This window comes from Emys orbicularis, chromosome 24 (genome assembly GCF_028017835.1).
Source record: "Emys orbicularis isolate rEmyOrb1 chromosome 24, rEmyOrb1.hap1, whole genome shotgun sequence".
Taxonomy (NCBI): Eukaryota; Metazoa; Chordata; order Testudines; family Emydidae; genus Emys; species Emys orbicularis.
Window position 1 is genome coordinate 5,936,071 of NC_088706.1, and position 13,654 is coordinate 5,949,724.

Consider the following 13,654-nt stretch of genomic DNA (forward strand, 5'->3'; position numbering starts at 1 on the left):
CATGTGATAGTTGCAACACTAACAAGGAAGTCCACCCACTGTGGATAGGTGAAGCAATACTCTAACATACACTGATTTCAAGCTACTGAGCTGTTAGGACTAGGTAGCTATTCTGGGCCCTGATCAGCCAATGCTTAGTGACCTCTTGGCAGGGTCCCAGAGCTCCAACCGTCTACACTACAATTTTACAGCTCCTCAGCCCCAGCCCATCAGGCTGCGGGTGTTTAATTGCTGTGTAGACATAACCACTGAGGTCTGATTGGCAGAGCTACCGAGCAGTAACTCCAACAGAGATCAACTCTTGGCACCTCCTGTAAATCAGCCCACTGTTTTCTGTTTGACATCTATTCTCCATATGGAGACACATTAGTTTGGTCATTTGTTCCTTAAATCTGCAAGAATCTAAGATTAAAAAGCCTTTGAGCTAACAATGAACATGAACGTCCACTACCTCACTGGTTATTCGTATATTAATGTCTCTGCTGTTCTTTTAAGCTGTAAAAGCACCACGTAGTCTACCTTATTACCTAAAGAACTAGTCTTAATAAGAGACAAAAATAGGATTGCCCTAGACAGTTTCTAATACTCCAAGGGTTCCCATCTACTATTGGTTCCAGAGTCCCAGAGGCCCAGCATGCATTTTTTTGTACAAGACAAATTTCCTCTTGATTTCCAAGGATCCACACCCAAATTGCAAAGTCGCCTCCACAATTTACAGTCACACCATGACAAAATAAGAATGAAAATAATTTCCAACTTTGATGTAAACAAACCAAAAATCAATTGACAAGTCAATTAAAACAAACAAACCAAACAAAACCAACAACAGAGGCTTAAATGCAAAGCAAAAGAAAGAACTCTGTAAGGTTTACCTTGAAAGAACGATGGAAACCTTTGATTTCGGTTTTCTTCTGCACCATTTTGTTGAGATTTTTTGACCAAAAAAAGTGGGGAAGGAAAAAAAATCTGAATAAAGAAAGATGGGGCAAAAAGTAAATTGGGAAAGCAGGAGAGCTAGTTCTGATTGGCTGGATGGAGACCCTAGAGGAAAAGGAAAAAGATATCGGGATGGTTAGACGGCTTCTGGGGAGCCTATACATCCTGTGCCATTTTTAATCAAGGAGACTGCACAGATACATTTTAATGCTGGATGAATGGCCTGCCCTCTCCCTATAAAGCCATTAATTCTCCAGCACCTCAATCTTGCATATACAAATCAAGATTATTTTCAAAGCAATAGCCATAACTTCTACTTCCCTGGGCCTCTTCCCACGGCTGCCCCAGCACACAAAACCTGAACCAAAACAAAGCCCCCAGGGTGCTCCCCGCCAGCTGATCCATGCAAAACAAACCCCAGTCCCAGGCAGAACAGGCTGCAATGCGAATAACCCCCCACCCACCCCCACCTCATCAGACTCTTCCCCCCTCCCCAACCCCCAGCAGCCAGGTCAATAAAACTCCCCGGGTTTGGGGTCTAAATGAGACGCGAGAGGGGAAGCTTCTGCTCTGAAGACCTTTGCGCGTCCATGCACCACAGTGACAACAAAGAGAATTACTCTGAACAAGCACTATTTGGGGACAGGGCAAACTGCACCCACCCAGGCTCCTTATGTGCTGCGGGGGGGGGGTGTCCTCTGGGCTACAAACAACCCCGAGCCCCCCAGCCCTCCTGGCTAGAGGAGAAGGGGGTTTTGCAGCACACACGAGTCATCTGCAGCTCATCGATCCACCTTCTTTTTGGGGGGGAGAGAATCTCACCTCAATAGAAAACACACACACACACCCCCGACAAGATTAGACCTAGGTATCTCTAAGGGAGAGATTATAAGGGTTTGATCTCCCCGAAAAACAGCCACACACACACACACATCCCGCGGGCACACACCCGCACCCCCTCAACCAGCTTCAGCTCCGGGCCCACTACTGGAGTCACCCCCCCTTGAAATCCATGCAAGAAAAGCAGCAATTTCCCCGCCACAAAGGTCTCTCCCTTTGCAACGGCAGCTGCCGGCTACAGCCACTTGCCCCCCTTTGCACGCCCGCTGCTTTCGGGGGGTCCCTGCGCTTCGCCCCCAGATCAGCGGGGGTTGCACCCACTCCCCGGTCCCTACACAGATCCAGGGACTTTCATTGTAATCCCCCTCCCCCGCAGGCGTCTTGCTTGGGGGGAGTCTCTGCCCCCCCGGGACCCCCATTCCCTGCACTCCCCCCCCGCGAGACTCTCCCTGCCCTGCAGTCCGCCCCCCCCCCCCCCCAGAAACCACCCCATGCCCGGCACTCCACCACCCCCCCGAGACCCCCTCCATGCCCGGCACTCCGCCCCGCCCCCCCGGGACCCCCCCCTCCATGCCCGGCACTCCACCCCCCCCCCGAGACCCCCTCCATGCCCGGCACTCCGCCCCCCCCCGGGACCTCCCCATGCCCGGCACTCCCGAGACCCCCATGTCCGGCACTCCGACCTCCCGAGACACCCCATGCCCTGCAGTCCGCCCACCCCCATGCCCTGCAGTCCGCCCCCCCCGCTCAGTCCTTACCGAGCCCGGGCTCCGCAGTGCTGCCGCCACTGCTGATGGTACACACGGCCCGGGCCGCTGGCGCTGCAAGGGGGAGTTACGGGGCCCGGCTGCGGGACGCGCCGCCCTTTATATCCCTCCCCTCCCCGGCTGCGCTCCAAGGCCGGCCCCGCTCGTCAGCTGATCGGCGCCCTACGTGCCACCCGACCGCAGCTAGTCCGGGCGGCTCAGCCACCCCGGACCGGTCTGGGCCAGCCCCCCTCCCCCCCAGCTATTGCAGGGACAGAGCCACCCCCCGGCATTGCACCACCCCCAGCCCCAGGGACCGACTCCCCCCCCGCATTGCACCAGCCCCAGGGACCGACCCCCCCCTCCCCTGGCCTTGCACCGCCCCCAGCCCCAGGGACGGAGCCCCCCCCCCAACATTCCCCTGGCCTTGCACCGCCCCCAGCCTCAGGGACCGACTCCCCCCCCGCATTGCACCAGCCCCAGGGACCGACCCCCCCCCTCCCCTGGCCTTGCACCGCCCCCAGCCCCAGGGACCGAGCCCCCCCCCCCAACATTCCCCCGGCATTGCACCACCCCCAGCCCCAGGGACCGACTCCCCCCCCCGCATTGCACCAGCCCCAGGGACCGACCCCCACCCTCCCCTGGCCTTGCACCGCCCCCAGCCCCAGGGACCGAGCCCCCCCCAACATTCCCCTGGCCTTGCACCGCCCCCAGCCCCAGGGACCGAGCCCCCCCCCCAACATTCCCCCGGCCTTGCACCGCCCCCAGCCTCAGGGACCGACCCCCCCGCCCCCCCGAGCATTGCAACATCCCCAGCCACAGGGACCGAGTGACCCCTGTCTGTTGCCCTGGTATTACACCAACCCCCCCAGTTACAGGGACAGAGCCCCGCCTGTTCCCCCAGCATTACACACACACACACAACACATACACGGCTACAAGGACACGCATAGACTCCTTGGGCCTTTACAGTAAGAAGTCAATGCTCATCCCTGCTTTGCAGAGCCCCTCCCCCACAACTCACTGCTGCAGGGACACCCCCATTTCTTCCCCCCTTCCTCCCTGCTGCTTTGACACTACAGCATGACACAAACACCTCCCCAGAGCCACCCTACAGAGACCCTGCAGCTTGAGACCCTGATTTTTTTCTTGCCTTCCTTTTCCATTCAACTCACCCTAGCAATTCACAGCCCCCCCACTGCTTCCCAAGCCCCATCCCACAAGATGCACCGTGATCAGGGACAGCCCACCCCTAAATCCCACATCTAGCCCCCCCCCCTTCCTTACATACACGCTACTCCAGAAACACCCCCACAAGCCAGGGCTGCAAAGAACCCCCCTTTCCCTCTCCCTGTGTCCTCCCACCATGCACCTCTGATATTATTATACAGCACGGGATGCCAACTGTTAACACCCCCTCCAGCACAGCGAACACACAGGATCACTTCTGCACAGGCCTTTCCTGTTGTCGGCACTTTGCTGCTTGGTGGTTGTTTTGAAGCCAGTACAACCACTTTCCCTAGGCCTCTTAAGAAAGCTAGAAGACTTTGCAACACTAATCTCCCCCCCACACAAAAAAATCATGCTATTGTCTTTGCACCCTTTTTATGCACCACCCATTTAAAGAGCAACGGCAGGTACCTAACATGTATTTGTTCCTTATTATAATTTTTCCTTTTATCCCTTTATCAGCATGTTGGCTCTGGTTTTATTTTGCAAGGCACAGTCTCTCGGGGGCATAGGGTTTACCATATCAGATCCCAGCATTGATTCCCGCTAGTCTGGCATTCTGCCTCCAGCAAGGCTCCCACTGACACACCAGAGCTGGCTAATTGTTCAATGCTGTAGATAGCAGCTTGGGAGCAAATTCCTCCTTGAGCTCTGGGGTGATTGTCTCCAGCTTTGAAACATGGGATTTGTTTACCCGTATCTTAGCAGGCATAAGACATGAAAGGACCTAGGACAGCTTTGAGTGTGTGGGTATAAGTCTTCGTGGGTTTACAGCTCAACTGCTGGTTGTGATGTTCACACAGAGGGGAGGGGGCTATATAATGTGCAGAGAAGCGGAGGGGCACATTTAGAACGGATAAAAGGAACTGCAGTTTATTTTTTTGCAAAATGCAACCAACCTGCGGAACTCTGTGCCACAAGGTACTTATTGAGACAAATAGCTTATTCAGATTGGATTCTGACTGGGTAGCAATAAGAATAACAACACTTGCTTTCAAACTAGCTAGGATAAAAGTCACACTCCTCATGCTTCAGAGCATATGTTGAGCACTGGGTCAGGAAGAAATTTTTCTCCTCAATTGGATGCAACATGGTGGTAGCTGGTGTGTGTGTGTGTGTGTGTGTGTGAACAGGATACTAAACTAAATTGGAGTGGTATTTCATAGATTCCAACACTAGAAGGGACCATTGTGATAATCTTGTACAGGGGTAGGCAAACTATGGCACGCGAGCTGATTTTCAGTGGCACTCACACTGCCCAGGTCCTGGCCATCGGTCCGGGGGGCTCTGCATTTTAATTTAATTTTAAATGAAGCTTCTTAAACATATTTAAAACCTTATTTACTTTAAATACAACAATAGTTTAGTTATATATTATAGACTTATAGAAAGAGACCTTCTAAAAACGTCAAAATGTATTACTGGCATGCGAAACCTTAAATCAGAGTGGATAAATGAAGACTCGGCACACCACTTCTGAAAGGTTGCTGACCCCTGATCTAGTATGACCTCCTGTACAACACAGCCCAGCGAACTGCCCCCAAATCATTCCTAGGGCAGATCTTTTAAAAAAATCCAGGCTTGATTTCAAAATTGTCAGTGACAGAGAATCCACCATGACTCTTAATCAGTTGTTCCAAGGGTTAATTAATTTCACTGTTAAAAATGTACCCTTATTTCCAGTCTGAATTTGGCTAGCATCCACTTCCAACCTTCCTACAATCTCTTCCTGTATTCCTTCCTGTAATCCTTCAGATTCCCAAATTAGCCAAGGTTTTGCATGACTACGCTTCCCATCTGCCTGCTCCTGAGGCAATGCTGATATAGTAGGAGGTGGACTGGAAAGCACACAGCTGCTCCACTAAGCTAGATGACTTTAACTATAGGAGCAGGCTAAAACCAGATACCCACACTGCTCATACTGCAGGATAAAGAGTGACAACACACCCAGCCAATTAACCACAAGAGCGGAGCATGACATCATCAGAACCAATAATCATTGGCTGATTGGTGAGGCTGTTTGTGTTGCTGGACTCATGAAGTGTTTTGCTTTGTTATTTTAAGTGCTATCTGAGTTTAATTTTTCCTCACAAAAAGAGCAAACAGGTAGCGGGACTGGTTCTCACTTTACCTAGTAGTCAGCAGTGCAAGGGGTGTGCAAAGTGCTAGCAAATCAGAATGGTAGCATTTCACACCCACTTTGCACCAGTGTAAACTGCACTGAGGTAATGGGGAGACTGGCCCTTTGGTGTTTGTTTGTTTAGTTTACAGAGGCACAGAAGTGAAATCTCCAGGTGAGAGGCAACAGCCCTGAGACCAAAATGAACACGACACAGGTCTCGTAAATATTTAAAGGTGCAGCACATGCAACACAGACAGTTCCCCATCTACATGCACCTTCTCAATGACCCAGTTCAACACTTTCCCCAAATTTGGCTGCCCTGGTTATTTCTCACCCATATTTTTATCCATCACCATATTTCAAGGTGTGGGAAGAACTTCTAGACGTCTGTTCACGGCTTTCCCTCCACTCTGATCCCAAAAATAACAGGAGTACTTGTGGCACCTTAGAGACTAACAAATTTATTAGAGCATAAGCTTTCGTGGGCTACAACCCACTTCTTCGGATGCATATAGAGTGAACCATATATTGAGGAGATATATATACACACACATACAGAGAGCATGAACAGGTGGGAGTTGTCTTACCAACTCTGAGAGGCCAATAAAGTAAGAGAAAAAAAACTTTTGAAGTGATAATCAAGATGGCTCAGTACAGACAGTTTGATAAGAAGCAAGTGTGAAAATACTTACAAGGGGAGATAGATTCAATGTTTGTAATGGCTCAGCCATTCCCAATCCCTATTTAGCCCTGAGTTGATTGTGTCTAGTTTGCATATCAATTCCAGCTCAGCAGTCTCTCGTTGGAGTCTGTTTTTGAAGTTTTTCTGTTTTAAGATAGCCACCCGCAGGTCTGTCAAAGAATGGCCAGACAGGTTAAAGTGTTCTCCCACTGGTTTTTGAATCTGATCCCAAAGTAAAGCATGCCACAGACTTCCACCAGCCCAAGGCAGAGACTAGCAATTTAAACGGCTATTGCTCCAGTTCCCACCCGCCCAGGAGATAATTTTTTCTCACTGACTAGAAAACTGCCCATTCTCTCCTATGGTTTGGCTGCTTCTCGTAAACACTGCCTTACTAGTGCAAAGGCAACAGGTTGCCTTACTAGTGCATTACTAGTGCAAAGGCAACTGCCGCTAGGAACAGGCATGTGAAAAGTTTCACAGGTAAAGAGGAACCATCAATTTTTGATGGAATCACAAAAATGTGTAAAAAGAACAGGAGTACTTGTGGCACCTTAGGCCTGGTCTACACTGTGGGGAGGGGGGAGGATCGATCTAAGATACGCAACTTCAGCTACGAGAATAGCGGCTCCCCCGTCAACTCCGCTTCCACCTCTTGCCCTGGTGGCGTTCCGGAGTCGACGGGGAGCGCGTTTGGGGATTGATTTATCGCGTCAAGATGAGACGCGATAAATCAATCCCTGATAGATCGATCGCTACCCGCCGACCCGGCGAGTAGTGTGGACGTACCCTTAGAGACTAACTAGTCTCTAAGGTGCCACAAATACTCCTGTTCTTTTTGCGGATACAGACTAACACGGCTGCTACTCTGAAACAAAAATGTGTACTTTTCTCCCCCGCAAAATTACCCCTTTTGCCCTAGGGCAGTTTTGTGAGTTTCTGGCATTTGCACTGCAGCTGACTTATTTAATCAGTTTTAATCTCTCGCTCTCAAAGCATTTAAATAAGCCGTTCTCGACTTTTTAGCTACTGGGATGCCCCTCCCCTGTAGCCAGTATTGCCCTTCCATTCAGCACAACGGGCAGTGAGAGATGGTCTGACCCCCTGATATCTGTTTATGACCCCATCCCCCACAATGACGGGATCCCACATTGGGAGCCCCTGATTTAAAATGCCCTTTTGGAATAGTCTTCAAAACCATTGTAGGTCAGACAGTGTTTCAGCCAATCAGAACTGAGAAAAATGTAACGCTTTTAGAGGACACTTACTACATTTTCTGAGTGGCTGACTCAGCATCATGGGGCTAAATTAGTTTTTCAGGCATTACTTACTGCACATGCCCAGGTCTGTCTACGCTGCAATCGTGGGGTGTGGTTGCAGCATGTGTAGACAGAGCAGAGCCAAGCTAGCTTTAAACTAGCTCAGGTTACCAATAGCAGCAAAGCCACCGCACGTGATGGGACCCTGGATCCTTACTCGGGCAGCTAGCCCATGCTGAAGACTAATAAGACTCCCAGACTCTAAGACCCGAAGGGACTACCATGATCATCTAGTCCAGCAGCTCTCAAACCTGTTTTAATGGGGTCGCCAGGGCTGGCGTTAGACTTCCTGGGGCCCAGGGCCGAAGCTCGAGCCCCACTGCCCGGGGCCAAAGCCCAAGAGCTTCAGCCCTGGCCGGCAGGGCTCAGGCTTCAGCTTCAGTCCTTGGGCTTCCCCCCACCTCCCCACCTGGGGCGGCGGGGCTCCGGAGGGGTCAGGCTTCGGTCCCCCCTCCTGGGGTCGTGTAGTAACTTTTGTTGTCAGAAGGGGGTTGGGTGCAATGAAGTTTGAGAACCACTGACTAGTCTGAGCTCCTGCTCATCGCAGGTATAGGCACCGACTTCCCCTTTGCCTGGTGGGTGCTCGATCCCACTCCCACCCCTGGCCCCGCCCCTGCACTGCCCCTATTCCACCCCCTTCCCCACCCCTGCCCCGCCTCCTCCCCTGAGCGCGCCGCGTCCCCGCTCCTCCCCCTCCCTCCTGGAAAGTCCAAAGCACTGCCAAACAGCTGTTAGGCGGCGGGAAGCGCTGGGAGGGAGGGGGAGAAGCGGGGACGCAGCACGCTCAGGGGAGGAGGAGGGGGCGGCGGGGAGCTTGGCTGCTGGTGGGTGCTAAGCACCCGCTAATTTTTCCCCGTGGGTGCTCCAGCCCCGGAGCACCCACGGAGTCGGCACCTATGACTGCAGGCCACAGAACATCGCCCACCCACACCTGTAATAGACTCGTAACCTCTGGCTGAGTTACTGAAGTCCTCAAATCTGCAGCTTCGGTGCTATCGGTGTGTGAGCCAGCAAGAGCAAAGCCAGCAGGGGCCTGTCGACATGTGCTGTAATTACACCCTGCAATTCCAGTGTACATATACCCTCAGCTGCACCGTGCCTCTGAAACTGGCTCTGGGCTCCCTCAAGCGAGATTTACACCGTCTTGTTCTTGTTGAAAGAATGGGAACATGAACTCAAACCTTGATTGTGAAATAAAGCTCTCTTGCCGTGGCCTGGCTTTGTGAGTGTGATGTTGTTCTCTAGTGGCTAAGCCCATAGGCAGGATAAGAGTCCTCTTACTGCTGACAGCTGGAGTGGGGTTGCCAGACCTCCGGTTTTCGACCGGAACACCTGGTCAAAAAGGGACCCTGGTGGCTCTGATCAGCACTGCCGACCAGGCCGTTAAAAGTCCAGTCGGCAGTGCAGCAGGGGCCCAGGGCTAGATAGGCTCCCTGCCTGCCCTGGCACCACGTGGCTCCCAGAAGCGGCCACCAGGTCCCTGCAGCCACTAGGTGCACCCTGAATCCCCTCCCGCACTCCAACCCCCTGCCCCAGCCTGGTGTCCCCTCCCGCACCCAAACTCCCTCCCGGAGCCCGCACCCTGCACCCCTCCACACTCCAAACCCCTGCCCCAGTCTGGTGTCCCCTCACTCACCCTGCACCCCCCACCCCACTCCAACCCCCTGCCCCAGTCTGGTGTCCCCTCCCGCACCCTGCACCCCCCCCACCCCAACCCCTTGTCCCAGTCTTGAGCCCCCTCCTGCACCCCAAACCCCTCATCCCTGGCTCCACCCCAGAGCCCACACCCCCAGCCATAGCACTCACCTCCCCTGCCCCAGCCCGGAGTCCCCTGCTGTACCCCAACTTGGAGAAGGGGCGGGGCCTCGGGGAAGTTGTGGGGCAAGCACGGGTGTTCGGTTTTGTGCAATTAGAAAGTTGGCAATCTTAAACTGGAGATGTCCTGTAGCTCTAGTAAGAGAGGCCCGTGTTTCAGACCCCGGAAGAGCAGCATTTGAGTCTTGCTTCCCCAGTTGTGGGTATGATTTATAAACTTGGGGTCACTGGTCTCTCTTTCCCTTTGGGATTACACCTTACGATGGAGCTGATCCAAGCACTCCTTCCTGCTAGGAAAGTTTAGAACCCATCTGGGCCTGAATTTTGAGTCTTGGGCCCCCCTCTGGTTGTATCAAAATTAGCAATCGATTGAACCCACTCTTAGCAACGGTCAGATCTTGGTTCTTAGGTCCTCCGTGCCGAGTATGGATTTTGGATTCTGAGCACCACAGCAGAAGGGAGATAGTTGGGGATGGGGGGGCGTGGGAGGGAGCTAGAGCAGGGGGAAAGATGTCAGGGGCCAGAGAGGGTGATGAGGGCGAAACCGCTGATTTCTTTAGTACCAGATCAGAGGAATGTGTTTGGTGGGTATGTGGGTGGTGTGAACTAGAGGATATTCTTAGCTTGGGGCTCTCAAATGTTTCCACAGTGTAGGCCATAACTGAACAGAGAGATCGTCCTGTGGGCACTTCCTCTCTTATCAAGCCCACATGTACAGCTGGTCCAAAAATGACCCAGCGGCAACATTTTTCAATGAAAAAATGCCCTGACGGTTTGGTTTGGTTTGAAATTTTTAAAAGTGAAACGTTTCCTTTCCAAAACCCGGGCGTTTGTCAACCCTCCCCCTTCAGCTCCCCGCTTTTCACCACTGGAAATCGAGGGGGGAAAGGGTCAGAAAAAACATATGCTGAACAGCCATTTTTGGTTTTTCATTTTTTGCACCTGAAAAAGGAAAGTTTTTTGGGGGAAAATCTCAAAAATTGTTCGAAATTCCCAGCAGAAGAACAATTGGCATTTTGGGGCCAGACCTAGTGTTATAACAGCCCTGTGGAAACCACTGTTTATATGGAAAAGTAATATGATGGAACACATCTAGTGTATTCTAAGCTCTCTTTAATGTAGGGTAGCAGCTGGAAACAACGAGAAAAAGCCAGCACCATGTGATTAGCCCGTCAGACCAACAGCAAAGAGCTCCAGCTTGGAAACCACTGTCTTTAACTATTCATTTCTTTGCTTGTGATAACTTCGTGAATAATGGGCTAGGTGGCACTGTCACTTAGCAACCTTTGGGAAGTGTATTGGTTTTGGTATTCAAACTACACTCTCTGGGGTTTGAATCTTGTCTTGGCCCGGGGTTGTACAGCTTGTAACACACTGAGGTTCCTATCTAGTTGATAAATTGGAGAGGGCTCAGAGAAGAGCCAGGAGAATGATTAAAGACATGCCTTACAACACTGGCTTTCAAATTTTTTTTCTGGTGCCCCAGTTCAAGAAAATTGTTGATGCCCGCAACACAACGGGGCTGGGGATGAGGGGTTTGGGGTGGGGCTGGGAATGAGGAATACAGGGTGTTGGAGGGGGCTCTGGGCTGGGGCAGAGGGTTGGGGTGCAGGAGGGGGGTCGGGGCTCTGGGCTGGGGTGCAGGCTCTGGGGTGGGGCCGGGGATGAAGGGTTTGGGGTGTAGGAGGGGGCTCCAGGTTTGGGGTAGGGGATTGGGATGCGGAGTTGGGACACGGGCTTACCCCGGGCAGCTCCCGGTCAGCAGCCCAGCCGGGGTGCAGAGGCAGGCTTCCCGCCTGTCCTGGCACCGCTGGCCGCACTGCATCCCAGAAGCAGGCAGCAGCAGGTCCAGCTTTTAGGTGGAGGCACGCAAGCGGCTCCACGCGGCTCTTGCCCGCAGGCACACCCCCCCCCCAAGCTCCCATTGGCTGGTTCCTGGCAATGGGAGTGTGAAGCTGGTGCTCGGGGCGGGGGCAGCGCGCAGAGCCCCGTGGCCCCCCTGCTTAGGAACCAGACCTGCTGCTGGTCGCTTCCAGGGCGCAGCGTGGTGTCAGAACAGGTAGGGACTACTAGTTTTTACTGGCCGGCCGCCAGGCTCCCTGGGTGCTGAGTAAGGTGACCCAGTGCCTTGCATTCCGCGACCCAGTACTAGGTTGCAACCCGAAGTCTGAAAACCACTGCCTTACAGGGATAGACTCAAGGAGCTCAATCTATTTAGCTTAAAAAGAGAAAGTTAAGGGGTGACTTGAATAAAGTCTATGAGGATCTACAAGGGGAACAAATATTTGATAATGGGCTCTTCAGTCTAGCAGAGAAAAGTCTAACACCATCCAGTGGCTGAAAGTGAAGCTCTAGAGAAATTCAAACCGGAAATAAGGCACACATTTTTAACAGAGAGAGTAATTAACCACTGGAACAACTTACCCAGGGTCACGGTGGATTCTCCATCACTGACAATTTTTAAATCAAGCCTGGATGTTTTTCTAAAAGATCTGCTCTAGGAATTATTTTTGGGAAGTTCTTTGGCCGGTGTGATACAGGAGGTCAGACTAGATGATCACCATTGTCCCTTCCGGCTGTGGCATCTGTGAATCTTTTGCATTTTCTTTTGGGTAATAAAAATTGTGAATACACAAGAAGTCCCCAGTCTTCTTTAAACTAAGCAACATTACAGTAACACCTAGAGGCCGGAGCCAAGATCGGCACCCTGTTGTGCCAGGCACTGTACCAACATAGTCCCTGCCCCAAGGTGCTATTGTGTTTTATTTCCCCCACCCACCTTGCAGTAGCGGACTAGTGGTGCCCTGGCCTAGAATCAGAACTGCTCAACTGTGAGTCATAAGCCCTGTACTGCAAATGGAGATTTTCCTTTAGTTACATGATAGAGGCCTGTGATTCTCGAGCAGAAGAGCCTCAGGTCTGTCTTCACTGTCGCTGTAACGTTCAGCGTCCTGCACCGAGGCACCCATGAACTTTGTAAGCCACCCTGGATTTGCCCATTTCACCCCACCCCTTCGGGTGTCAGCAGTGCGGAGTGCAACCCGACGTGCAAAAGAGATTGAGCAAGACTTTATGTAGGGCGCCTGAGCTGGTAATTACACATCAGCGAACAACAGGAGTTACACAGAGTACAGTGGCTGGGCCGGGCAGCCGAGTGGCTTTAGTATGATACATAAACAGCGCTGCTTCCCAGCAGGGCGGGGAAAGGCGTGACCCAGGGTGGTTCCCAGCCACCAGGACCACCATGGGGGTGGCAAAGGGCTCTGGCTTGAGTTCCATGCTGGGGGCAGGGGGAAATCTCCCTTTGACAAAGCAGCATGCTGAATTTCAGGTGCCACGTGGCTCTGTGCCACGTGGCCGGGAGGGTCTTTGGGTGGGGGGGAAAGGCCCGCTCCACTCTAGGGCTGCCACTCCCATCTCAGGCTTGGAGTAGCCCCCAGAACATTTGTGCCCTGCGTCCCTCTGCGTTAGTGGTGGGCTGGGGGAATGCTGCTGGATCCATGGAGCTGCAGACCCAGTGGGAACCCCCTCCCCAAATCCCTGCAGTGCAGTGAGTCATGGACAAGCCTGGCGGGTTGCGGGGTCTCCTTAGTAGGCGCCCCAAGTCCTGCTCCACTGCAGCTGGAAGAGGGGTTGGGATTAAGCCCCTAGAAAAGCAAGCGGCCCCAAAGCACTTTACCAAGTGACATGATAGACACAGGCAGGGCTGGGCCTGGCTCTCACAAGGCCTCCTGGGTGGGGGTTGAATACAGCCCTGGAGCCAGGGAGATAGGCCGGGGGCCATGTGGGTGCAGGCCCCATTTCTCCCAATCCCCCGAAGCTTAGAGGGGACACGGGTAGCCTCCAGAGGAGCAGCTCCAGCTTTGGCTAGAGACGGAGCCCAGCCCCTTTCCCCCTCCCCCCACTGCCAGGCCGAGGGGGCTCAGGGGAGAGAAGGGGTCAGCCGTGACATTCACACCAAGCT

The 13,654-nt window shown here is 52.9% G+C and overlaps 1 protein-coding gene across 1 annotated transcript in view; it reads right to left on the reverse strand.

Moving 5' to 3' along the window:
- Positions 1–2,615, reverse strand: part of MKNK2 (MAPK interacting serine/threonine kinase 2) — a 28,686-nt gene extending 26,071 nt beyond the window's left edge. The window contains exons 1-2 of the mRNA XM_065422133.1: positions 2,535–2,615; positions 873–1,041 (exon numbers count right to left, since the gene is read on the reverse strand). Of these exons, the coding sequence (XP_065278205.1) occupies positions 873–920 (48 nt within the window). The 5' untranslated portion in view covers positions 921–1,041; positions 2,535–2,615. The remainder of the gene's footprint in view (positions 1–872; positions 1,042–2,534) is intronic.
- Positions 2,616–13,654: the final 11,039 nt, after the last annotated feature.